This window comes from Brachyistius frenatus, unplaced genomic scaffold, assembly GCF_029030835.1.
Source record: "Brachyistius frenatus isolate BFR_SWC_R1_liver_20210118 unplaced genomic scaffold, ASM2903083v1 Contig_31, whole genome shotgun sequence".
Lineage (NCBI taxonomy): Eukaryota > Metazoa > Chordata > Actinopteri > Embiotocidae > Brachyistius > Brachyistius frenatus.
This window is the reverse complement of record NW_027210630.1, coordinates 1,828,903-1,856,565: the sequence shown is the minus strand read 5'-3', so window position 1 is coordinate 1,856,565 and position 27,663 is coordinate 1,828,903. Positions and strand designations below refer to the sequence as shown.

The 27,663-nt window shown below is 40.2% G+C and overlaps 1 protein-coding gene across 1 annotated transcript; it reads left to right on the top strand.

Annotated features, from left to right (window-relative positions):
* The first annotated feature begins 320 nt into the window (after positions 1-320).
* On the top strand, positions 321-26,351 carry antxr1a (ANTXR cell adhesion molecule 1a). Its single transcript, XM_069699838.1, has 18 exons — positions 321-813; positions 3,477-3,548; positions 3,645-3,716; positions 4,272-4,353; positions 4,532-4,565; positions 5,638-5,717; positions 6,401-6,469; positions 7,328-7,408; positions 8,221-8,281; positions 8,679-8,777; positions 13,947-14,016; positions 14,113-14,191; positions 15,277-15,372; positions 17,021-17,062; positions 18,104-18,199; positions 18,392-18,559; positions 19,419-19,499; positions 23,394-26,351. The coding sequence occupies exons 1-18, from the start codon at positions 656-658 to the stop codon at positions 23,832-23,834; spliced, it is 1,881 nt and encodes a 626-aa protein (XP_069555939.1). The 5' UTR covers positions 321-655; the 3' UTR covers positions 23,835-26,351.
* Positions 26,352-27,663: the final 1,312 nt, after the last annotated feature.

The following is a 27,663-nucleotide window of genomic DNA, read 5'->3' as shown; positions in this document are numbered from 1 at the left end:
ACGTTGATAAAAATGAATGGAAGTTCTGATAAAAAGGTTTTCTTAAAATGGCTTTGCAAATACTGATTGCAGTAGACTGCAAAGACTTCCAAAGGATGGGGTCAATGAGTTCATGTCCATGTAGCAGCCTGTTGTTTAAAAGCAGCCTCTTATTACCACTAGGTGGCACAACGAGCCAGCAGATTCTGCCGATTCCTCTGTATTGTCTTCATCACTCTTCCTCTCCAGAGAGAGAGAGAGAGAGAGTGAGAGAGAGAGAGAGAGGGTTGAAAACACAAGGAGGGTTTTGCAAAGACTTAGACATCCAGGGTTGGAGGATCTTTATGTTGCATGGCCTTGTCATTAACAAAAAGCAGTGAGAGAGGGAGGTTGTGGAGCTCCTTTCATCTTTGTGTGCATGCTGTGTTGGACCCAGTGATGATGGGGTCCCAAAAACAGTGAGACCCACAGCACTCATGTTTCCTCTCTCCTCTCCTCTTCAACCTCAGAGTTAACACACAATGCTCTTGGATTATTGCTTTTTTTCTATGCTGGAGACACCTACAAAGGATTGAGAGAAGAATCTGCAAAGAGGATTAACATTTTAAAGAAGCTTTTTAACTTGAAGGTGTTTTTCTTCATCATTTGATCTTTGAGATTGTCTTCACCTGGAATAATGCCTATGTGCTGGAGTAGAAGCTGCTGGTTTCCAGTGGTGTTTGCTGCCACGCTGGTTGTTCTCACTGCTGGTAATGCTGGACCAAACCAGGACAGGACGCAGGCGCAGTCGTCCTCATGCTTTGGAGGCTTTGATCTCTACTTTGTTTTGGACAAGTGAGTTACCTGATACTGTCATGGAGAATAGATTATTATGATGGTTTCTGTTGACATGTGAAAGCCAATTATGTTAAAAATCTATGACAAACATTCGTTGATGTAACTTAGAGAACTGTATTATTATTGTTGTTTATTTCAAATGTCTTATCCTGCACTGCATTTATCTCCAGTGACTGGGCATGACATCAATATTCCTCTAACCTGCTGATGGCCTTAAAAGGGTTTCATGACCAAAAGCTTTATACATTATTATGAGAGCATACTTGTGCATAAAGTAAATATGCATTATTGTATGGTGTTATTGTGCTTCTTGCAGCAAAAATCATGGTGGGACCAAATTTTTTCATGACATCATCATCAACACTTGAGTTATCAGTTTGACTGTGGTGTCACGTCATGCAGGACGTGGATGGATTGATGATGCAATGCTCTGATAGTCTATATTTCAGCATGGCATATATCTGCAGATGGTAATGATTAATGGTGTATTAGGTGTTCCTTCATTCATCACTCAGCTGCAGTTGCACAGACTATAAGCACTGTTTTTGTCTGCTGGGTTTGGTGATACATCCAAATAATGTTTAGATTGTGGGCAATTTTTTTAGATCCAGAAATCCAGCCTGTTAAGTGAAAACATTTTCTGCATCACTGCGTTTCTTTATCATCTTGGACTTTTAACATAGTCTATGTTTCTTAAGTGGGAGCCAATATGTTTGCCCTCTAATAGTTAGAAGGAATTTGTATAAACTGGTTTTAATTTAGAAACCATTTCCATGTTTCTGTGACCTGGATTTGAGGTATCTTTGTGTTTTCTTCCAGCAGTGCAGCATGGGCACCTGACCAAATCTACCATTCTGTTTACAACGTTTACTTGATCAAGTTAATGATCATTTTTTTGTTTTCTTTTGATGAGTCGGATTTAATTACTTATCACTTTTGCAGTTATCTGCATTTATGAGTAAAACTTTCATGCTCTAAAAATGTTGTTTAACAATCACATCAGCGAAGGCAGCAAACTTTGCCAACAAGGAGAAAATCTTTTAGGGAAAGAACTTTAAATTGTAGGTCAATAACCACAGCTTCACTGAAGCCTTTGGAGTTTAACCGGCGACTTACTATTTGACTATTTGTTTTTATTGTATTTTTGCCACAAGCCAAAATGTTTGCCAAGTAGGTCAAGAACAAATTTATCCAGCCCATTAAACCCATCATTTGTCTTATTTGAAGGATATGATTGGAGGATTCTCTGTAGCTCCACTGGTTAGGGAGTCTCGACCTCCAAAGATGGAAATAGATTTTCCAGTTGTTCTACAGTACATGTCAGTGTCAACTCCAGGCACACTGCGGTTTCTTGGAGGAAAAATTAGGCAATTCTGTGTAATAAACAGTAATTGAAGGCGTTAGTCATGTTTTAATGACAGATTTATGTGTTACCCGATGGCATTTATTGTCGGGAACATCAGTCCACTGCATTAGCTGTTCATTTTCTTTTCTTTTACTGTCTTTTCTGCAGGCGGGACCTTACCTTGCCTTTCAACTTGTGTCCTCCACCTGCCCTCACTGTCCTCTCACCCCCTCTTCACTTTCTTCTCCATTTCTGCAATGCCTCTCTCCATTTGGTCCAGATGTTCCAATGTTTCGGCCTGTTGGCTAGGCTGTTTGTGCTGGGACTTGTATCATGGTAACAATGGAAAAATATGTGTTTGAGAATTGGAAGGCTTATAAAAACACAGTTTAAATGGGAGACATTTTGATAACAATCAGCAGTGACTCAGACAAAAGGCAAACAAGCCTACAAAGCATTGATGTCACAAACCAGATACTGTAACTGAACACTGATATTGATACAGATAATTGAATATTTAGATAGATAATACTGAGAAACCTCTCTCCTAAATATTTAATCCCTTTATCTTTTTTCCTGACAACAGCAGAGCAAGATACAGAGGACTTTGTGGCCATTTCTATGCAAGTAAAAATGTGACGATTTCAATTCTGAGTTCATTAGAAAGCAGAGAAAAGAGTGCAAGACAATTAACAGCAACACTGAACTAGCTGTGATTACACAGCTGGCTGCATTCAGGTTAAATGAGGGTACAAAAACACCGAGATAATAACAGGTGCATTTACTGTAAGAGGATTTTAGCCATAATCTGACAAGTACGACATCATTGCTCCTTCTTGGAGGAAACCAACTGTGCTGCCCAAAGCATTTGCTCATGCGGAACTATTCTGCAGGCTCTTTCATCTGTTCTATCTATAAGCAGTCTACTCCATGGATGGATTTCTGAACGGCATATAGAGGCACAAAATGCCTACTTTAGACATAAAACTGTACAGAAATGCAACACAGCTACAAAAAATTAGATAAAGAGATACACAACTACTCCAAAGAGAGACAAAGGTGCAACTTAGAGACACAACAAATTCAAAGAGACAAACAATGACTACAAAGAGACCTTAGAATGACTACAAACAACATGGCTGCATCACTTGTGGTTTGTGTCTCTTTCAGACTGGGAGACTCGCTTCAGTCTGAGATGTCTTTTACATGTCCACGCCCCAGAGGGCCACTTGTCAGAGCAGAGGTCATGTAATTCAGATGCACAGCAGTGGTTGAAAATTACATACCCACATTCATTTGTGCTCTCTCTTCTCAGATCTGGGAGTGTGCAGAATCATTGGACCGAAATCTACCACTTTGTTGAACATCTAGCTCACAAATTCATAAGGTAAAAAAAAATAAAAAAAATCATAATTGTGTCTGCAGCAAAACATGTGACAAGAACTGATCTGACAGAGGGATTTTTCTCTTCTCCTTGCCACAGCCCACAGTTGCGGATGTCGTTCATTGTGTTCTCCACTGAGGGACAGATCCTAATGAGCCTGACAGAAGACAGGTGGGTGCAAATCCCCTCGAAATGGCATTTAATCCTTTGCTTTTCTATCCTCCAGCTGAAAGGAATGAGTGTAATACCAGATTTAGACAGAGGTCACACAAAGTTATGATCCATGATTTTTTATGACCAAGAAGAGATTCCAGACAGATACTTTCCCTTGCTGTGATCTGTCTATGGTGTCGTCAGTCTGGACAACCACTTCATCATGTGGTTTTTGACACATTGCAGACAATTTATGTGTCTAATCTTTCCTCAGTGTCTCTGCAGCCACAAAATCTTTTCACTGTTTCAGTGCTTCCTCCACATCATATTCTACAAAGACATAATTTCCTGTCTATCTGCGTGACATTGTCTCGAGCCAATGCAAAACTGCTTCAGTTTATTCATCTGTCACACATTGGTGGTGTTTTCTGAAAATGCTGTCCTTATGGAAACTATTATTCTGTTGTCACACCTCAAAGTATGTTGACAAATGAGTCTGACAAAATAAATATTTCAATTTCAGTTAGATTATCTGTAAAAGTGGATTACTGTGTCTTCTGTGTGTCTGTGCAGGGAACGCATTCGCAAAGGTTTGGAGGAACTCCATGACGTTCTTCCAGGAGGAGACACTTTCATGCACGAAGGCATCCTGAGGGTGAGCACATCCAACGCCGAGCTGGCACAGGCGTTATCTCTACTCTGGCTCCAGAACAAACAGAACACAGTCCAGAGCACTAAACGGCTATTGTGTTAGAGCAAGGAGGAGTTTATTCATTCACTACAAGCTACTGGATAGATACTCCACTGTTTTAATCCATCTTTTCTTTTCACAGGCTAGTGAGCAAATATACTATGGAAACACTGAAGGTGTGTATTACTTCTCTTTGCTCAGGTAACAGGGTGTCTAGTTGTCTAGTGTAGAGTTCAACTTTCATGAGTGTATGATGGATTGTTTTTCTGTTTCTGTGGTTATTTGCCTTAAATCAGTGGTTCCCAACTTGGAGGACACCCATGAGTGTCAAAAGGTACATATCAGGGGTTCAGAAAATGATTAAAAATTTAGGGAAAATTATTATTTGTAATAATGAAAATAAATTCCCCTTGGGGATTGATAAACTAACTAACTAACTAACTAACTAACTAACTAACTAACTAACTAACTAACTATCTATCTATCTATCTATCTATCTATCTATCTATCTATCTATCTATCTATCTATCTATCTATCTATCTATCTATCTATCTATCTATCTATCTATCTATCTATCTATCTATCTATCTATCTATCTATCTATCTATCTATCTATCTATCTATCTATCTATCTATCTATCTATCTATCTATCTATCTATCTATCTATCTATCTATCTATCTATCTATCTATCTATCTATCTATCTATCTATCTATCTATCTATCTATCTATCTATCTATCTATCTATCTATCTATCTATCTATCTATCTATCTATCTATCTATCTATCTATCTATCTATCTATCTATCTATCTATCTATCTATCTATCTATCTAATCAGGATTCCACTTCAGGCCTACAAATTACTCAAATTAAAAATAACCTAACAAAGTAGAGTGCAATATTTGCTTACAGATTAATGGATATATGTAATCATCAATGAAGGGCTTTAATTTGACTGAATATAAGTGTCACGATGAAAGGGATGGTTTACATTTGCTCTTTGACTTGGATTTACCTTTGTGATGGCTCAGAATGAACATGTTTATATCTGAATAAGAGACCCCTCAGGGATATAATCCATTATTTACCTTACAATTAACACTGTCATACAAACTGTGAGCTATTCAAATCCAAAATTCTTTCACATTTAACCACAAAATGTCAGTAGATGTCATTATTTGTAATAGAGGATATGATACGTACATGAAATTGAACCAGGGGTGACCAAAGTCTTTTTGTCTGCAGGCTATCTCACTGCCAGTGTTATTATAGCTCTGACAGATGGAGAGCTGCACGAAGATCTGTTCTACTATGCTGAGAGAGAGGTGAGAGAGAAAAAAAGAGAGGTTATATGGGTCACACAAATTAGAACCAGGTGAAATGTGTGACTAAAAATGTGATGGGCCAGATGAAAGGCCGCCACTCTATACATCACCACTTTGATCCTCTTCCTTTAGCCTGCAAAAATAGGGTCAGATCATCTGTCAGATTTATACACTCAAACCCCGGTCATTTTCCTCACATCTGCACTGGGATCTAATGATTTATCCACTCCTCAGACCCTTCTGGCAGTCCAGGTGAAGGCGTGTGAAAGCTTCAGGCTTTAATCAGCTTTGAGGGCCCTCAGACACATGTTGACAGCAGGGATGAAGCTCTGGTAGCTTTGAAATCATTCTTCTTGGAAGCTGTGGCAGCTCATAGATTGTCATTCAGTGTCCACAACAAATTCTACAAACATTATTACTTGGAATTGAGTCATCAGGCTTGTGTATTCTGTTTGGCATTCAAGCATCTGTGTAACATTTCTACTCTTTTAAGACGTCCGAAAAATGTTATTCAATAGAAATATGGTGTTGCCCAACTTCTTATAAAATCTTGTCAGAGGCCAGACCAAACAAGCCTATTTTGACTATGTTTCGGAGGATGTTGTGAAATGCAGAGGTGTAATTGAACCCAGGTGTTGAGCTCCTTCCTGTTTTTGCTGTGAATGTGTGTGCGTACCTGACAGGCCAACCGCTCCCGAAGTCTGGGTGCCTCAGTTTACTGCGTGGGGGTAAAGGACTTCAATGAGACACAGGTATGTGTGTTTTAAATTGAACTCTTTACCATAACATCTCCTGACATCTAAAGCTTGAGGGTCAAACGGATAGCAATATTGTTGATTTTAAGCATAATCAATCTTTGTAAAGGACTTAAAAATAACTTCAGATTACATAACGTCACAAATCACCACAATGTAAATACTCTGTCACCATCTATTCTTATCATCATCATATCAGGTGAAACTATTAATACGACCATCAGACACACAAGGTTGCCTTCAGGCTTCTTACTTTCTTCCTGGAGAACTAAATTAAATGTATTCTTGTGAGTTAGTAAGTGTTACAACAGGGACTTAAAATGTATTTGTGTTCCTCGTGTGTCCGGTGAGAGTGCCTTCTCTTTTTATGCCCTTAAACTTTAGAAGTCACTGCCTCTGGATATCAGAATGGAAAAGTCTCTCTGTATTTAAAAAAATAAATAAAACCAAAGACCTTTCTCTTTTAGCTGGCTTTGAATTTGAGAATATGTATCACCTTGGTATAAAGTTTTAGGTATCATTTTTATCCACGGTGCTTCTTTCATCATTTTAAAATTGTATTTTATTGTTATTTTTTTCTTTTCGTGTGTTGTGTTAATGTAAAGTATCTGTGCTCTGTGCTGCATGCTTGTATGAAAGGTGCTTTACAGATAAAGCTGAGTTTAATTAATACAGCAGTATCCAAGTGTTTGGTAGCGTAATCACTGAGATGTGTCAAGTCAAAAAGTACATTTCCCCCTTTTGTTTGGTGTTAAAACTGTTTTAATTTGCCCCAGACAAAAATTTAATAGAATTCTTGGATGAATAAGTGTGCTGCTTGTCACCTGTGATTGTAATGATTTGTTTCCGCTCTAGCTGGCAAAAATTGCTGATAGTAAAGATCACGTCTTCCCTGTGAATGATGGATTTGAGGCCTTGCAAGGGGTCATCGATTCAGTAAGCATTTCAGTTCTGCCCACACTTTTACACAACACTGATCCTGATTATGTCATCAATAGTAGCAGCTAGAATCAGGCCTTACAGAAAAATGAATAGTCAAAGGAAATCCCTTTGCTTTAATGGGCTTCATGTAATCTCTCCCATCACATCTCATTCAATCCTCCAACAAACTGATCAAATAGCAATAAGGAAGCAAAGCAGAATAGGTTTAAATCACGAAAAGTTCTTCCATTCATGGAGCCTGGGCCAGAATTCCAGGGAAACCTGCTGAGACTTTCCTGCTTTTGATCAGTGTGACCAACAGCCGGCCAGACATGATCAAAGTATGTGCTGAGTCTCTTAAGATGAACCTCAGTGGTGTTTGCTCAAATGTGTGTATTTGCTAGCTTGAGAAATGAAAAACAGTTTATTGTGAAGGTGCTGTTGTCTCTGGGATACGAGGTTTGTTGAGCCGAGATAAAGGTCAGGGAGCTGACTGTCATCTGGAGCAGATTAACACCACACTGAAAGCTGTTGCCTCTTTCTTATGTGAGTGGGGCAGTGGGTCATGAATCAGTCTTTTTCATCTTCAGGGTTACAGTGGGTATGTTCATGAAGAGCAACAAATGCGTTGTACAATAAATTTTCAGAAGTCAAATGTGGGTAAATAATAGCTTTAAATTGCAAAAGATTAATTATTAAGTACATAAAGGTCAACTGTGGCGTAAAAATGGCCATTCAAATGGGAAAAAAATAAATACTTCCACTGCAATAATGAGGTGGAAAGAATGAAGACACAAACCATGATGCTTTTCTTATCATCTCCTCAGATCCTGAAGAAGTCCTGTATCGAGATCCTGGCAGCCGAGCCCTCCAGTATCTGCGCAGGAGGTATGACAAGGACAATTTAATTTCTTTTCATCTTCCTCATGCCACTCAATGAATGAAAACAGACAGTAACACATCTAAACTGATGCTACCTCATGTTACTATCGTAGATTTCTTTTCACACTGGCCTTCTCATAATCATACTTGTCAAAGAGTCTGCTGCTGTATGTGTAAAAATTACAAAGAAATGGGAAAATCAGCCTTTATTTCACTCAGCATGCATCTTTGTAGAAGGTGACAAAATACAAAAATTACAATAGATTATTATATTTTTGCAGATTGAATCACTGGTTATTGAAAGTGTCGCACATTATGGTGGTGCAAACCAAAACAACACAAAATAACCTAATTTGTTTTTGTAGTTGAGGTGACTTACAGAATGTGTCTCTCTTCTCACCAGAGTCCTTCCAGGTGGTGGTGAGAGGAAATGGATTCCTTCACGCCCGAAATGTTGACAAAGTCCTGTGTAGCTTCCGAATCAACGACACCCTCACGAGGAGTGAGTGAATAATCACTAAATTGTGAAACAATGTTGTCTATGATTTACAACATGCATCGTTTCTGCACACATCAGTGTTTTAAGTACACATTGACTCAGAGCATCAAAGCTGACTACTCAGTTCAATTACCATAGAAACAGCTGAAATGAACAGTTGTGTGAAAAGGCCATTGTAAACTTGAACTAAATTACATCAAGCCGAGTTTCCCAAAAATCAAACACCAAGTCAGCCGCACAGCTGGAATACCCTGTGATCAAACAAGCAGCCACTGGTGCGACTGGTACCAGGGCTTCTTTTAAACAACACACAGTGTAGTTTTACAGCCTGGAAAAAAAGCCATAAACAAGACATAAAGGCAAAGCAGTGCCACACACAAGGCAGAGGGAGGAAAAAGTCCTTAAGGATACAACCAGTTTCCCCGTGGTCTTTACTGACGGATTACTGTAATTGTTGTGAAAACCACTTCCGACTACACATGCCACAGTAGCTGCAGGAGGTGCTGGTTTAATTACAAAGCATGATATTCACCAGCATTGAGGCACAAATAAAACATCTGACGTAATAATGATAAACAGACATGCTTCTTTTCTATCCTGATGTCGGTGTATCTTCATGTCTCAATGTATCACTTGACCATCATTCAGTTTCTAGTCCTTAAATTGAGCTTGTTTCCATCCAAGTGGTCTGTTTTGATGGTTAGCTCCATGGTGCCATTTTGTTCTTTGAATCAAATTCTTGTAACTAAGCCCAAAAATAAATAAATAAATAAATAAAATTCAGAGTGTTGATCAAATGTTTACAATTTCTCTGAATCCTAATTGTTTCTGTGATAAAACATCCAACTTTCTGCAAACATGGAAGCAATTTGAGTAAAATCATCTCCTTACAGTGCATCCGGAAAGTATTCACAGTGCTTCACTTTTTCCACATTTTGTTATATTACAGCCTTATTAAAAAATGGATTAAATTCATTTTTCCCCCTCAAAATTCTACACACAATACCCCATAATGACAACGTGAAATTAATTTTTTAGAAATTTTTGCAAATCTATTAAAAATCAAAAATGAAAAAATCACATGTACATAAGTATTCACAGCCTTTGCCATTACACTCAAAATTGAGCTCAGGTGCATCCTGTTTCCACTGATCATCCTTGAGATGTTTCTACAACTGGATCGGAGTCCACCTGTGGTAAATTCAGTTGATTGGACATGATTTGGAAAAGCACACACCGTCTATATAAGGTCCCACAGTTGACGGTGCATGTCAGAGCACAAACCAAGCCATGAAGTCCAAGGAATTGTCTGTAGACCTCCGAGACAGGATTGTATCGAGGCACAGATCTGGGGAAGGGTACAGAAAAATGTTCTGCAGCATTGAAGGTTCCAATGAGCACAGTGGCCTCCATCATCCGTAAATGGAAGAAGTTTGGAACCACCAGAACTCTTCCTAGAGTTGGCCGCCCGGCCAAACCGAGCGATCGGGGGAGAAGGGCCTTAGTCAGGGAGGTGACCAAGAACCCAATGGTCACTCTGACAGAGCTCCAACGTTGCTCTGTGAAGACAGGAGAACCTTCCAGAAGGACAACCATCTCTGCAGCACTCCACCAAGCAGGCCTGTATGGTAGAGTGGCCAGACGGAAGCCACTCCTCAGTAAAAGGCACATGACAGCCCACCTGGAGTTTACCAAAAGGCACCTGAAGGACTGTCAGACCATGAGAAACTAAATTCTCTGGTCTGATGAAACAAAGATTGAACTCTTTGGCCTGAATGCCAAGCGTCATGTTTGGAGGAAACCAGGCACCGCTCATCACCTGGCCAATACTATCTCTACGGAGAAGCATGGTGGTGGCAGCATCATGCTGTGGGGGTGTTTTTCAGCGGCAGGAACTGGGAGACTAGTCAGGATGGAGGGAAAGATGAATGCAGCAATGTACAGAGACATCCTTGATGAAAACCTTCTCCAGAGCGCTCTGGACCTCAGACTGGGGCGAAGGTTCATCTTCCAACAGGACAACGACCCGAAGCACACAGCCAAGATAACAAAGGAATGGCTTCGGGACAACTCTGTGAATGTCTTTGAGAGGCCCAGGCAGAGCCCAGACTTGAACCCGATTGAACATCTCTGGAGAGATCTGAAAATGGCTGTGCACCGACGCTCCCCATCCAACCTGATGAAGCTTGAGAGGTCCTGCAAAGAAGAATGGGAGAAACTGCCCAAGAATAGGTGTACCAAGCTTATAGCATCATACTCAAAAAGACTTGAGGCTGTAATTTCTGCCAAAGGTGCTTCAACAAAGTATTGAGCAAAGGCTGTGAATACTTATGTACGTGTTATATTTTCATTCTTTATTTTTAATAGATTTGCAAAAATTAAAAAAAAATTTTTTTTTTCACTTTGTCATTATGGGATATTGCGTGTAGAATTTTGAGGAAAACAATTAATTTAATCCATTTTGGAATAAGGGTGTAACATAACAAAATGTGTAAAAAGTGAAGCGCTGTGAATACTTTCCGGATGCACTGTATGTCAATCCCATTAGACTCATATACGCCTCTTCCAGATTCATTCAGTTCTCTAGATTGTTTACACACAATCCTCTGGAATTTGTTTACTTCACATCAGGGCTGATCTTTAAATGAAAATAATTAGGCCAAGCTTGCCTGCAGATAAATATATCCTAAGTTGCTCTGGCTGGTTCCTCTGCTCAAGTCCTCTGGATGCTTTGCAAATATGGTCAAAAAAGAAAAGCAGCAATATCCAACTACATGTGTTATGCAGATGAATCAATGTTTGAGTTTGTGTCTCCTGGAAAAAGTAGCAGCAAATAGAGTCAGGCGCACTGGGATTTGGCAGATCCTGTCCTGAGCAATCCAATGTTTTTGTGATAGATGTTGCAACTGTGGGAATATTGGGAGACAAGACTTGAAGAAATTTAGTTTAAACTTATTTGCTTTCTCGTCAGATGTAAAGACCCATGCAATTCTGTTGTCTGTATCATAAATATTAACCTCCAGCTTGCCTGGCTCCTGTCAAATCCATTATGGTTTTGGTCTCTCTGCCCTTCAATCATTCCCTTTATTCTCCGTCTCACACCCTTCACACACCAGAGGTCCCTTGTGTTTTGTCTCTCTCCATGTCCTGCTGGCCATGCCCACCTCGCCTGCAGGCACTCTGTCAAGCAGTACATGTACTCCCATTCTGCCACCACTAGTTTGCCGGATCATACGTTTTCATGGCTCAATTTTAAGCCATAGTTTTCCTTGAGTTGTAGCTCTTCATCAATATCTTGTCAGCTTTGGACCCTGCGTTTCCCATTTGGGTCTTTCCCCTTGTTGAACTGTTACAGTTGAACTGTGACAGAGGCAGCTGTGAAGCCAACGGACAACTTTTACTTCCAAAGATTTGTTGAAACTACAAAGGCCGGGCAGGTGAACACAATACAAATGGAAAAGCAAGAGTCCAAAGTCCAGGCACTGTCCAATCCTGTGAGGATATTAACGGATATCTATAGCTCGAGGAAAACGTGAGCTCAGGGTGATGGAAACTTAACCATCTGAAATGGGAGTAGATATACTGAGTGGGTTGATTACAGAGTGGCTGGAGCAGGTGAAGTGGGTGTGACAGATAGGAGACTGGGCATAGAGAAAATGAGAGATACTGGTGGGTGGAGGGAGTGACCAAGGGAACAAACTGAATAACTGAAGAGCAGAACAACCAAAACCATGACATTTAAATTAACATGTTATATCATGTTGGTTTAAACCACAAAAAGCATTAAATGCACTATTTTATGGATTATCTGGAAACATCACAGTGGGGCATTACTTCTAACAAAGAATATGGCTGCCTCTAAACAACTTAATAAACTAACATTTGTATAAGTTAGGGTTTGTTCTATGATTAAAAAAATAAATCCCGGTAGGCGCACTTATGTTACTTATGTGAGTCAGGCAAGTTGTCTCCGCTTGTTGCCGGTCTTTATGCTAAGCCAAGCTAACATTTCCTGGTTGTAACTGAATATTTTACTGTGCAGACATTAGCGTGGTATCGGTCTTCACATCTTGGCAAAACAGCAAATAGTAACAAAGTTTCTTCAGTGACTTACATATACTACTGTTTTCCCAGAATTTACAGTGCTGTATATTGACCTTGCTGACGTTACATCCCATTAGCTAGTCTCTCAAAGAACGGACATCTGCCACCATCATAACCAATAATTTTAAATAATTGACTGGTTAAAGCTGAACTCTGGACATCTGTCTGCACCTTAAAGTAAAACATGACCTCTCTGTGCTCGGGGAGTAAACAGTCCAATAAAACATGATGACATTGACTATGGATGTTTGCCAGAATGTTTATCCCCAAGGGATTTAAAAAGTGGAAATCTGCAGACTGCAGCGAATCAGGTCCCATCAGCTCTTAACTGGACTTTTCTCGAGTTTTTCCTCCACTTTGATAGTATAACACTAATCTGAATGTGAGATGAACTCTGGAATGAATGATATCTGGCCCAGTTTGTACTGGCGTGGAGCTGTTTTGGCAGCACTGACTCCTCCTCCTCCTCTCCGTCCTTCATTGTGTTTCTAGAAAAGAGCAGCCACTTGTTTTGATTTCCTCAGTTCTGGGGTATGTTCTCCCTCTGCCAGAATAAGCAGACAGGCTTGGGCGACGATGCTTGTTGGACCAACATTTGTAACAGCCAGCTGGACAAGGAGAGAGACCTAGATTTTGCTTGAAAAACACAAACTGTGTCAAAATGGTTTGAATGGGCGTTTCTGAGAGTGATGCAGATGTCTTCAGCCGGTGGACAACAAAGCACTTGTTTTGCAGAAACTCTCCTCTCAATTTGTGAAACAAGTTACAGTGAACGATATGACATTATTTAACTTCGGTGAACATGTTCATGGTTTCCCCTCCCTTATTGTCCAATAATTATTGCATTAAAATGATGTTGTGTGCCGTTTATTAGACAATAAACAAGTCGTCCAGTAAGCAGGCTAAACAAAGACGTCATCCGAATGGTAATTGGGGTCATGATTTGTGGGTGAATCCTGGGTTAGGAGCGTTGGGTGTCGGTAAATATTAGTTACCACAAAGCTGGTCTGTAAAATTTGGCTGATGCTTTAGCAGTTTTTCATGACCCCTGTCCCTGTGCTTTTATAGTGGTGAAGCCTTTGATTGTTGAAGATACTTATCTTCTCTGCCCTGCACCAGTGCTTCAAGACGAGGGGATGTAAGTCTGAGAATATAATGACATAAACTTGAGGTTTGACACCATTTACTCTGCTTTTTAAATGACAGCTGAGATGTTTTTCTTTTTCTTTTCCAGGGCAGCAAATCTTTATGTCAGTATGAACGAAGGTCTCAGTTTCATCTCCAGTTCGGTCACCATTACCACTGTGAGCTGTGTGAGTACAATATAAAGGAGCAGCTCTGAGATTTTCTGTAGGAGTGCCTTTCTCTAAACTCCCTGACCAAGGACCTATACTTGCTCCGTCACTCAGTTTGGTCGATCACCAATCTTTAGGAAGAGTCCTGGTGCTTCCAAACTTCCTTACATTTCTAAATTATTGAGTCCACTCATACATTGTCACGGTCAAAAACTTGCGCTAACAGAGAAACCGGCTTTCTTTTCAAGTACATTCAGATGAATTCAGATTTGAATGAAAGACCTTTTTATATTATTTGATGGATTCATCATTTTTACTGACTTATTGCAAATTTCGGTTAAAGCCCTTCTCCAAGAAAAGTTTAGATGTTTGATATTGAACTGTGCAGAATTATGTACTGTATGTAGAGTCTGTTTTCTCATTAATCTTCAGAAGCAAACAGTCAAACATCAAAATATGTAATAGCTTCTTTAGTTTACAGCATAAAACATGTTACTTTCTCAGAAATAGCTCAGAAGTGAGGTGACAATGTTTCCTGCCTATTTTTTTTCTATCAGTTGCATCCACGTCATGTAACTGTCAAACAAAGCCTAATGGCATCTCAGACATTTTGCACCAGAAGTACTTGGTTAGGGCTCAGAAAAGATCATAGTTTGGGTTAAAATAAGTATATTACCTGCATAACTAATGTTACGTACATAAGTTATGGTACATACATTTTGTAAGTTTACCTACTTATGTTACTTAAAATCAATTCACATGGATTTTTGCTGTTTCACCCTCTCTCTGGGGAAAAAGTTTGACCCTTGTCAGACAGGAAATATTTATTTAAAAATATGTCTGCACATAAAGCTGTCTGCTAAGAATAGATAATAAACAAGAGAAAAACGATCCAAACAAGCACAACCCAAAATGTCAATGTCAAAATGATGGATTAAATTAATGAAAGTATTTCAGCATCAGCAGAATCACAGTCACTGACTCCATGGAAGATTAAACCAAAAGCGCCTCTTTCCTGTACAAAGCATTCAGCCCAGAGAAGTGGCTCACATATAACTCTACGTAGTCAGACCGTCTGTGTTGATGTGCCTGCTCTGTTACAGTCTGATGGGACCATCCTGGCCATAGCTCTGCTCATCCTGATGCTGCTCCTGGTCTTGGCTCTGCTCTGGTGGTTCTGGCCTCTCTGTTGCACTGTGGTGAGTTCTCTATAGCACAAATGCAAAACAACATGCCCACATGCTGCTTTACAGATTGCTCCCGGTCTACTCTTTTCAGATTGTAGATACACTTTTAGAATGCAATGCGATGCTGCTTGTGGACCGTACGACAGAGAAATGTCTTTCTCAGGTCTGTATTGTGCGGCTAATGCCCCCTGAGGCATCTTATTAACCTAAACAGCACTCCCATGGTGAGAAAGTTAGGATCTGGGAGTTAATAAGGCCATACTGCTCTTTTGGATCTTTGCAGCTGAATTTAGTCCATAACTAGAAGCGGTCAAGGCCAACAGGTGAACATGTGTTAAAGTAATCATGCCTCTGTTAAAATAATTTGTTTTTCCAGAGGTCACAGAGGGTGACCTCCAAGTTTTACCTCTCAATGCTCCTTCAGTATCGTCACTGGAAGGTACTTGACTCTGACTAATGTGAATTTTTAATTAATGATTAGGAAATAAATACTCCCACAGCAGGAATGTTTTGGGTTGATATCTTTCTTACTAAGAGATAACTCACCATAAGTACATTGGTTCATAATAAGTGTTTTTATGAATACCATCTGCTCTGGATGCAGTAAAAAAGAGGAAATGCTTTTTAAAAAAAAAAAAAAAGAAAACATGTCTGCGCCATTATTTCGACAGCTGTCAAACTGCCACCATCACAATATGTCAAAAAACTCTTTTGCTACTAGCTGCCCACCATCATAACCTGTATTTCTCCTTTTAAAGTGAAGAGCTCGGTATCTCTTCAAAGTGGGTTTTGACAACATTTCCAGCACTGGAAACAGGAAAATTGAGAATTGCCAACAAGGGATGTCAGTTTTTACAACATGGCTTGCTCTCCCTTAATTTTTTCTGTTCTTGGCCATTTTCTTGCAAAGTGAAGCTTGCACGGCAAGCATGTTTAGGAAAACGATGCTAGGTTACCATGGGGAATCATTTTGTGTTCCAGGATCTGCAGAAGCATGCAGGAAAAATCACAAATAAGATTCAGGATCACTAAACTTGCCAAGTGCATTTAGTGTAGAAGAAACTGTCCCTGTTACACTGGTGAAAAACACACACACTGACAGCTCATGTGGTGACATAAAAGCAGGCAAAAGGGTACAAAGGGAAAGCCATAGACTCTAGTGTACATTGTTTTTTTTTAAAAAGTGCTGTTATTTAATGCTGCAGCTGTACAACATGCTGTGAAAATGGAACTAGATTGACGAAGAGTTAGCATCAGATAAATAAGAAAAACCAAGAGTACAAATGCAGTAAACTTTTATGACTAACATTTCTCCATAAAGAATGTAAGAGCACATGATTCAGTATTCATGAGCCTGTTCCTCTTCTCTTTCCTTAATCAACAACTTCAGGCCAAAAAATCTGGATGGCAGATTTCTAGGTCAGAGCTTTGCTCTTGTAAGTGGTACTAAGAGGAAAAAAGAATTCCTCAGCCAAGGGTTATTGTGTAACTGTCTTGTTGCATAGAAGACACGTTGCTCTAACATGCAGATTATATAAGAAATATATTTTGATACACGTGTTTACAACTTCTATCATTTTCGGATGCATAACAAAGCTTTCCTTCCTCTGCCTCTAATGCAGTCTGTCTTTCCCCCCCCCCCCCACCCCCCCACCCACAGATCATCCATGAACCCCGACCACCAGTTGTGGAGGATAGTTCGGTAGGAGTTACACAGCTTCCACTAATGACAAAAAAACAACAAAAAACAAAACAAACAAAAAAAGTCGGTGTTTAGATTGTGTAATTGCTTAGTATACTTTGACAATGCAAACCTCAATGACCGTGTGGCATCATTCACCACTCATACCGAGTTTAAAACTATCTTTACTTGTTTTGTAATTCATTAAGTGTGATGTGAGTTAACACCCTCACAGAATAATAATGAAATCGTGACTTTTACAGCCCCCCCCCCCCCCCACACACACACACACACACACACACACACACACACACACACACACACACACACACACACACACACACACACACACACACACACACACACACACACACACACACACACACACACACACTTTCTGTTTTAAAGAGAACAGTTTTTCTTCAATTCATGTTTTCCAAATCACATCTTTGAACCTTGTATATAATGTGAAATTAAACTTAACAATAAACAGTATTCACATGAATTTACTGAACAAATTGATCCAATCTAATGAGCAAACTCATGCAATTAAAATACATTTTGACAGCCCCCTAAACACAACACAGTAACAACACGTTAAAATGGCACAGCAGGAGAAATCAGGCTGCATTTATTTGCACCAAATTAAACTGAAAGTTGGGTTCAACTGAATTTTCTCCAAAAACAAACTCCAGTGACAACCAAGTCCTCAAAGACAACTTACGTTCCATTATGGTTTCCTCAAGATTATGAGTCAGACAGGGTGTATTAAAGAGCTGAAGCATCACAAGTTCTGCCAGTGGGCTTTGTAATTTCCTCTGATCTGACGAGCAAAGCAGAGGGGACAGAAATGAGGGCTGGGGTTGGACTGGGGAGGGCAGACAGAGAGGCATTTACCTCAGATAAATTACTGGGTGACAACTCAAAGGGCGTTATACATCAGGTAGCTCAGAGAAAGAACAATTAATTCAACTTGTTATTGTTTCTTCATTGTAACTGATTAGTCTGCCAAGTAGATCATCACCAAATATATAAAACCAGCTTCCTGCTGCCTTCTCACAGGATGATGAGGACTTTGAAGCCCCCAAGAAGAAATGGCCAACTGTAGATGCCTCCTACTATGGAGGAAGAGGAGTTGGGGGCATCAAAAGGATGGAGGTGAGATGGTGCTGAGATGTAGCCTACTACTACTGGGGTTGCTGAAAACATATCTCTAATTAAGGACCACAACACTTCTATGAAGTTCAAATATCACCAGAGCTCTCAGTCAAAATGTCTGGCAGTGATATAAAACATGAAAGGTGTGTGGTCGACAATAAGTCGCCGACTCTCCATACTTTCCGTTATCAGGTCCGCTGGGGAGAGAAAGGCTCCACTGAAGAAGGAGCAAAGCTGGAAAAGGCCAAAAATGCTAAAGTGAAGATGCCTGCGCAGGAGTATGTGCCGCCTCCCACTCGAGTTCTCAACAATGGCATGCACAAACCCCCGGGGCCACGCAAGTGGTACTCACCAATCAAGGTAACAGAGCGAGCAGCCGGGAGGGACCTGTCTGGGGACTGGGTTTGGTTTGCAGATGCATTGTTGTTGCATTGTTGACATCAACTAAAATGGGAAACATGTCGAAGTTATGAGTTTCAACTGTTCAATGTTACAAAATAAGAAATATGGGAGGATTTGTCAGTAATTGGCTCAAGAAGTCTGTAAAACTTACATATAATTTCTGAATGCTTTCATGATTGCTTAATAGTTCTGCTGGGATAGATGCTGTATGTGTATGTGTGCTGCGTAAAGTATAACATCTGCTACAAGTTACTGCATGCTAATCAGGCTGAGGATATGCAAGTAATGTTATCATTGTTAAAACGTCTTGGTGAAAGTAGCATGAGATGTGTTAAGGTAATAAGGCTTAGTTGACTGCTGGCACATAGTTCCTTCCTCCAGGGGCAGTATGGGGTTAAAGGAGTGCTTCTGAAACCTTCCCAGTCAGCGGGGAGATTGCTAATAGAAACCAGACTCCTGTTGGACTGACCTCCGGGGAGAGGGGCTGCACAGCCAGCAGTTTTGTGAAGAAAAACAGCTGCATTTCCTGCTCTTGTGCTCAAAGTATTTGCCATTTTGAAAAACTATGAAGACTCAATTCGCAATGAATTGAAACGTTTCAGTTTGTTTCTTTGAAATGGCTGCAGGAGCGAGATAATACTGATCATTTTATTTCAGTTTGAGTTACGTGTGCAGTGTGTTTGGAGGTGTCTAGGAAAGAGAAAGGTTGAATCCAGAAACCTGCTGTCATTTCATTAGGAAGATTACAAAAATATGTACCTTAAGAATTTTAGATTTCTGAAAAAGTAATGTCCTGGTTTCTTCTATGTTCTTATAGAGCAAATTGGACGCGTTGTGGGTGCTTCTAAGAAAAGGCTACGACCGTGTGTCTGTAATGAGACCTCATCCAGGTGACAAGGTAAGAACCACCAAAGCTACACTGGTAGGCATCAAAAACAAGCATCTTTAAATCAGCCTACAGTGTCATGTATTGGCCTTGGCTGTGTTTTAGCATTTGGGAAATGACGATTACAAATTGGAACGATTTTTTTTTTTTTGTATCTGAAAATGTTGAGAGACTGGACCAGCTGTGAGCAATGACGTGTGCATGGGAAAACTTGCGGTGAGTTGGGATTTATACAGCAGCGTCTGACTAACGTGCTTTGCAATGTGAAGGCGTCTGGTGAAGTCATTATAAAAATTCAAATGTAATTTCGCAAAGAGCCGGCTGTAGTGGGGGGTAACTGTCTGATGGCCTCCACAGCGGACGTAGAGTCAGAGACTACAAGATCTACAAGTGGTGAAAAAAAAACTAGTCCCGGGGTACTCTAACGGGTGTAGGATAATCCCAGACCGCAAGAGTTTATGTAATACTTCATACTTCTCAGAGTAAGACAGAAAACGGTGTTAATTTAAGACCATTGTCCTCACTGTCAGAAAAGAAATGTGTAAACCCACTCCATTATTTTGCCAATTGTACGTCTGAACAATTATTAAGCATAATTTCTAGGTAAGGTTACTTTACTGTTTTTGTGAAATCGACAGCATGTTCTGTTGATTTCAGGTGTGAATGTGTAAACAACCCCGACAGTGATGTCTGCTGCGATGACAGGCCTTTATATACAGTCCAGGGAAGAGCTGCACCTTGTCTTTTTTCACAGAACAGTTCAGGGTGGCACACAGCTGTGTTGACACTTAAAAGAATATACAGCCGAATGTGGAAGATGAAACGATGCTCGTGTGACTACCAGCTGCTGCTGTAGAGAGGGAATATAAAGTGATTTATTCTACAGAATGAAAAGGAACTTGAGCACAGTGATTAATTCACAGCTTTTTTTTTTTTTTTTTAAATGGTGCATACAGTTTTGACACCACTGTGTGCTCCTGCTCCCTTTTGTTCTTTGGATCGTTTGATGTCCTCAAACTGAAAAAGACCAGATTCCGCTGCAAGTTGCTGGAAGAACCGTTTGATTTATTTGAAAGTTGTTGTAAAGATATCAGTTACAGTATTTCAGGCTGAGAGTGAAGTATTGCGTTTTAAAGTATGACATGATGGTGCTACCATGAAAATGTCAGTTTCACTAGCAGGAGCCAAATGCACACATGAGATGGGCGGTTGAAACAAAAAGGCGAGTCTCACTTGCAGACTGTTGGTACCAAACAAATGAAAATCAAAAGACAAGGCCAGCAAAAAGCAGATTGGGGAACTGGGAGAAGGCGAGGTGGGTGTGGCCAACAGGAGTCAAGGAAAGGGCAAACTAAAGCCAAAAAAAAGATGACAAGAGCACAGAAAACTGGGGTCATGACAGAAAGTATGATTATTTCACTCAGTGCATGAATCAGATAGCTGCAGATGATATGTGATACTGTATGTTGTAAAAACCTAACGAGGCTAAAGAAGCTAAACTTTTTAAGGGGTTTACTTTAAAAGGTTTGTGGACAACTTATAGCAACTGTATTAAAACAAATTACACATTGTAGACAAAATTTAAAACCGACTTAAACAACCGTAGCTCCAATAAATACAATAGACCTCAGCATGAGTGACTTCATGCAAAAAAAAAAAAAGCAAATATATTCTATGTGTATGTGAATACACACAAATATACTGTGTATAATTTGTACTTGCTACAAGCAAAAATTATTTGATCTGTTCTGGCGTTACATCACAAATATAAAGGACTGGCTATAACACACAGTGGCATGCAAAAGTTTGGTCAGAATTTCTGTCACTGTGAATTACTTAGAAAGTAAAACAACCTAATTTCCAAAAAGCACAAAGATAATTCATTTCTTTACTCCTTAAGACCTATTACTTTTTTGTGTCCATATTCTACAGTTTCTGTTTGTCTTTACAGAAAGTAGAACTCAGCCACCACTCGGTAATTAGAAGTGTACGATAAAAGCACTTCATTAGCAGTTTCCTTGAGCAGTAAACAAGCTTTTTCTGATTGCAATTAGGAGTCTCTTGTCAAAGCCTCGCTTTTATAACTTGTTCTAAATGAATGCAGTGGTGGGAGGGAGGAGGCCAGCTGGCCTGCCGGAGAGAAATCCAAGTCTGCTTCCTGTAACGTGTCATATATTTCTGAGCATGAAAAGACTGATGTGTTTTTTGTGATTTGTAGGAATCAAACAGAGGGAACAAGGCGGCAGGGTACAGTGCTGCCACATGTTCTCTGCAGCACTGACTTTAGCTGTAAATATAATACAATGCAGGAGTCATTAGGATCCATGATATTCGGCGTCCTCTGGGAATGAAATGGATCAAATCGAGATTATGTTTCTTTTCCCATCCTGGCAAAACGTACAATATGCATCATTTTGCCTGGTCGTGTCTCAAAGTTTGTTTTGTCCCGGTGGTAAATGTGAGGCAGAGCTGTCCGTTCTCATCAGTCCGCTGCAGCTCCCTGCCCCGCTCAGTGGAGCTGCTCCAGGGGTGTAGCTCGTTTCTGGAATATGAACATTTTCTTTTGCATGACCTCACTTTGGCTTGGATGGAGGAGAGTGATGGCAGGTTAACTTATCTTGCTGAGCACTTGCATGGTCGCTCACAACTAAAACGATGACGGAGAATTACTTAAAGGTCTGTTGACATCTAGAACAATAGGAAAAGTGAGAGTCATCTGCTGAATTAATCAGTTCATGCAGTTTGTAACAGACAGCAACAAGGGACATTTTTATATCGTAGACTAATTCAGCTGTCAGAGCGGATATGGTGTGTGTTTTGTCAAAGAGGGTTTATAAAAGCAAAAGGACCTCATTTTCCAAGCTGAACACTACGAAACTAAAATGTTTGACGAGAGATAATAATGAAAAACAAGCACAACGGGTACAAATAAATATCCATTGCGTAAAGTTGTTAGAATGAGAATATTCAGTACTAAATATTTCACATCATTTAAAATAAAAATCTGAAAACCTTTTATATTTCATATCAGGTCTAGTTTAGGTTTTCAGTGCATCCTAAAACAGTACAAAATTCAAACACAATTTGATAAAACTGCTGGTTAATTTTAATGCAAATATCAATTTAAAGCTTTACAATAAAAAGGGTCTGTGTAGGATTTGGGGGGGGGAATCTATTGGCAGAAAACAAATATAATTTTAATAATTATGTTTCCATTAGTGTATAATCACCTCAAACTGAATTGTTGTGTATTCATTGCATTGAATGAGTCCTTCATACCTTCATAAAGAGCTGCTCCTCTTCACCAACATGATTGTACAGTAGTTCAGAGAGGACAAACCAAAACACTGACTCGAGAGAGGGCTTTTCATGTTTTTGTGGCCGTATATTCTTTTGGAAGGGGGGGCATGAGGTGAGTTGTAATAAGTTGGTTGCAATGTCCAACCTTACCACTGGATGCCACTAAATCCTACACATTGCTTCTTTAAGTTTAATATCTCGCTAGTAAAAGTCCATTTTTTATCTTTTTTTCCCCCTACCAATTAACAAAATCAACTGAAGTTATTTGAAACTTTTCCATTTATTATTTCACTGTTCGTATCGAACTATCTGAACGTAGTCAGCGTTAGCTATCTAACTTTGTTAGTTTGTTGGATGAAATGCTTTAGCAACTGTTACAAGAGTTTAAGCATTGATGCTACAACGGTATTCCGCACAGCATTTGGATAACATGACGTAGATGTTGGTTCTTATTGTGTTTGGCCACCAGACTGAATCAAACTATTTACGGTCTGCAATTTTATTTGAATGTCTGTGTGAATTTTTGCCCACAGTGGAACAAAACAAAAGTCCATGGCATGTCCACAGCTCCCTGCTAACGAAATCTGGTCTGTTATTCATTTTCAGGGCAGATGCATGAACTTCACCCGCATAAAGTCTCCCCCTTCTCGCTACCCACACTTCAACCATCACCCGTCTCCCATCTACAACCCTCCCAGGGGGAGTCCACCTCCGCCCCAGGGCACCCTCCCATCGACCCCCAGCAGCCCTCTATCATCACTATCGTTTTCCTTCTCTACACTTCCATCGCTGCCTCCAACACCACCTCCCGTTTCCACCACTCCTTCACCTCCCATCACTCCTCCTCCTTACACGCCACCTCCCAATCGGGCTCTCCCTCCGACCACCCTGCACATACCTGACCCGCCAGCGCTCCCGCCCACCCCTCCACCCTGCGGCTCCCCAACTGGCCCCCTGCCCCCTCCTCCACAGGGACCCCCCCCACAGGGACCTCCTCCTGGGCGAGCTCCTCCACCTGCCCGCCCACCGCCTCGCCCAGGTCTGTAGAGCTCTGGCAGGAGGGCTTCACACAAGACTGAAAAAGGCAACAGAGTCCCACCAGCGTTCAGCACATAAACCTCCTTGATTGTACCTGCAAGCGAGGACATGAGTGTTTGTGCCACGCTCGGCGAGCTGTCGCCTCTCTGCCTTGTCAAGACGAGCAATGAGGACTTGTTTTCAGCTATTTGTCTACAGTGACTTTTGTACACATCTAGCCCAAAAGTGCAATTGCTTGGAAGCTTGAATTACAGAGACAGTCCCTATAAATGAAGGTCATGGAGGCCGGTTCACAAACATTGGCCTACGTGGTCCTCAGAGGTGCCACAGGCCTTGCTGTCCCCTCCATGAACACACACGATTGGATAAATCCTGACCAAGCAGAGGAACAACAGCTTGTACATGAGCCCTCAGCAACAAGCACAACTGTGTTCAAAATGCTCATGGCACTAAAATGTGTGCTTTTGTACTGTTCCTTTCTTTCCTGATAAGAGATAAAAGATAAAAGACTCATTGCATTATGTTCCACATACAGCAGATGTAGGATGATGTAGAAGAATCTAAAAATCCCTGCTTTTGAATTCTTGAATGTTGAGCAATTGTATGCAACAGAGCTCTGAGTGAGCATTTTTGTTCTATTTTTTTTTTTTTAAACATTTGTACTTGTTTCATACAACCTAAATATTTTATTTGTACTTTTATTGTCGAGTACACTACACTCTACACACTTCATTTTGAGGATTAAATGACAATCATTACACAGTTAGCACATTGAAACAGCAATGGAATATAGCTGAACTTCTTTTGTTCAACAATATTCAATCAGCCTCGTGTGAGTCATAGCCAGCCTGTTTTTTGTGCTCATCAGAATAAACAATAACTTGGGATTTATTACATGCCATAAGCCCCATTGCTATAACTGACCTGACCAAGATGACTGCAGTCACAGCTATAGTTCACGTGGTGTACGCTCTATCTATCAAGATGTGGATAAATATGTCGGAATCAGGGAAAAGCTTTGCACATCGTATTGCTCATGCACCCACAGCTTCTGGCAAAGTTGTATGTAAATTATATAATCATGTGTGTTCAGATGTCTGTGTGTCAGAAACTAAGGGAAAGTCTGGTCTCCTATCACTACAGCCAGTCCCACAGTACACTGGCACAGAGTCTGTCAACGGTTTTATCATCTTTTTTTTTTTTTTTACAGAAAGTGTTTTCAATTCCTCAAAGCATGCATTATGATAAAAACCTGTTTCATGGGGGATGAATATGAAGTTGCTATTTCATGGTGATCAGAGGAGTCTCGGCACAGCCCATCAATCGGATGGGGGCTGGGTCTAAATGTCAAAACTGAAAACATAGCGTGTAACTTCCCATCCCATCCTTGTATGTGTAAACATACCTGGCCAATAAATCCGATTCTGATTCTTATCAGTATCTAGACAGCTATGTCAGCTTCATTCAGAATGCAAGTAAACAATTTAAGTGTATAAAATTTGACTGTCTTTCTTTACATTTCTTCAGATACAATTACTAACATGCAAATCATTAGGATTTTGACTTTTTGGCAGTGAAAATTGCAACTATGCTGTTTGTTATCTAAGCTTTCATCAATAATGGATTTAGCCTCATATTCCCTAAAGTCACACTTTATCCACTGTGCACTTTCTTTCAAAGTCTCCCACAGGCCATTTTATTAGCATACTAAGGTATGTTCAGTTATTGCATTATGTAACTCTCTTGTTGAATGTACAAATGCTCCATTTCTTATTTTTTAACAGTACTGGTTTGGCCACTGGGATCACTGGGTTAACATCCCTGTCTGTGTGCAAAAAGCACAGAGAACCTCACTCTCTCTCTCTCTCTCTCTCTCTCTGTGTGTTATGGCAAAAAGAGAGCGCGAGAGAAAGAAAAGAATATGCAGAGCATGGCTAACTCACTCCAGATGTTCATGTTGCATTATGTCACATGCACGAATGGAGTGAACGATCCTGGAAAATATTAGACACAATCTAATCCTCAGGAAATGTGGACAGGCTGCAGGAAAGGCGTGCTGGTGCTGATCGATCGTGACATAATTTGGGGGTCAGTGGAATGTATGGAGCGGGATAACGAGCTATAGTTGATAAACAGAGTTGACAATGTGCAAGCACATTTTAATACGGGGCTGTTTTCAGTGGCTTTCATATGTCAGACCAACTCAGTGCAAGATGTCTTGACTCTGTTGCCAGCTTTTGTTTCCACATTACAGCACAGATGTCTAACATACATTACATATATAAACATTGTATGACAGACAAAGAAATTTAACAACAATAGGCACTAGTTAATCATTTCTTTGGGAGGAATCTGGGTGGTTCTTTATCATAAAACCTCTTAAACCCAAGATCTATAATTGACAGTTAATTGGAAAGAATTTTTTTTTGAGTCTTTGCCAGCACTATAGTTGAGGTCAGCTATATGCTTACGAGTTCAGTTCACACAGATTTGATTATTGATAAGAAACGCAATTGTATATATATATATATATATATATTTTTTTTTTTTAAAGTTTTACAATTATCCAGCTGTTGATAATCTGGGATCCTTTTTCTTTCACTAACCTACAAGAATGTAAGTTATTGATGCATCATCAGGAGCAAGTGGAGTGGTAAAAAAAAAACCCCAGCTAATTACAGTGACAAAGTATATAAAAGTTATTTTGTACATCAAGGTAAATGTTGCTGTAAGGCTGCTTAAAGAGGCCCAACGTACTGACCAGCAAACATTAAAGAGGAATTAACAGTGCTCTGTAGTACCTCGCTTCTGAAAAATGCTGGTTACTAGTGATGTTACGAGATGTGCCGACGCTTCGAAGCGTGTGTCGAGTAACGGAGGGGGCGTGTCCTCGAAGCGTGTGTCGAAGCTTGCTTCATTTAGGGGAGGAGCCAAAAATGATGACGTCCGAAGCCTCGCTGCCGGCTGTACCACGTGACTGCTTCGGGAAGTGGTTCAGGTGTTGCCGGGAGGTTTGACGGCAATATAAACCTCTCAGGCTCCGTTCAAAATGTGGGTTGTTGGTGGAGAGTTGAGGTCAGTTGAGAGTTTGGATAGTTTGGAGAGTTTAGAGAGAGAGAGATAGTTTGGAGAAGTTAGAGAGAGAGAGAGATAGTTTGGAGAGTTTAGAGAGAGAGAGAGAGAGAGAGAGAGAGAGAGAGAGAGAGAGAGAGAGAGAGAGATAGTTTGGAGATTTAGGAGAGTGAGGAGAGAAGGAGGTGATAAGATGGAGCCAGCTAGGAAGAAGAGGATTTCCCCTGTATGGGAACACTTTGATTTAATAACTCCTAATAAGGTAAGCTAAATCTAACTCTATTTCAGACACATTAGGTTTGCTTATCAAGAACTGTATTTTTCAGTTTCTTATTTTATTCAAAGGTGAGGTGTTTATTGTGCTCCAAGGAGTTGGGGTACAATAACAACACCTCATCCATGCTGAGGCGTTACCGTGCCTTGCATGAGAATAAGGAGGAAACTGGAGCTTCACCCAGCCAAGGTAAGTCATTACAATATTACAAATGCACCATCACAATTTTTCCCTGTTCACTTTTGTTTATTGTGCAAATAAAGACAGGTAACAGACACTGTATTTATTCTCTTTTAACCAGCCACCAGAAAACCAGAGCTGGATGAAGCCCTCGTCTCCATGATAGTGAAGGACACACAGCCCTTCAGTATTGTGGATGATGTTGGATTCAGGGCATTTGTGTCCAAACTGGATCCTAATTATGTCCTCCCTACAAGGCAGGTATGTATGGGTGCATGCATGAAACAAATGAGTACTTTATTGTGTCTCACA

What these genes read in the sequence shown, in the direction of transcription:
- antxr1a (XM_069699838.1), top strand. Translation starts at nt 656, where the DNA reads ATGCCTATGTGCTGGAGTAGAAGCTGCTGGTTTCCAGTGGTGTTTGCT. An exon ending in ATACTATGGAAACACTGAAG is followed by an intron (nt 4,566 to 5,637) that starts GTGTGTATTACT and finishes TTTTGTCTGCAG; the next exon opens with GCTATCTCACTGCCAGTGTT. An exon ending in CAACGACACCCTCACGAGGA is followed by an intron (nt 8,778 to 13,946) that starts GTGAGTGAATAA and finishes GTGCTTTTATAG; the next exon opens with TGGTGAAGCCTTTGATTGTT.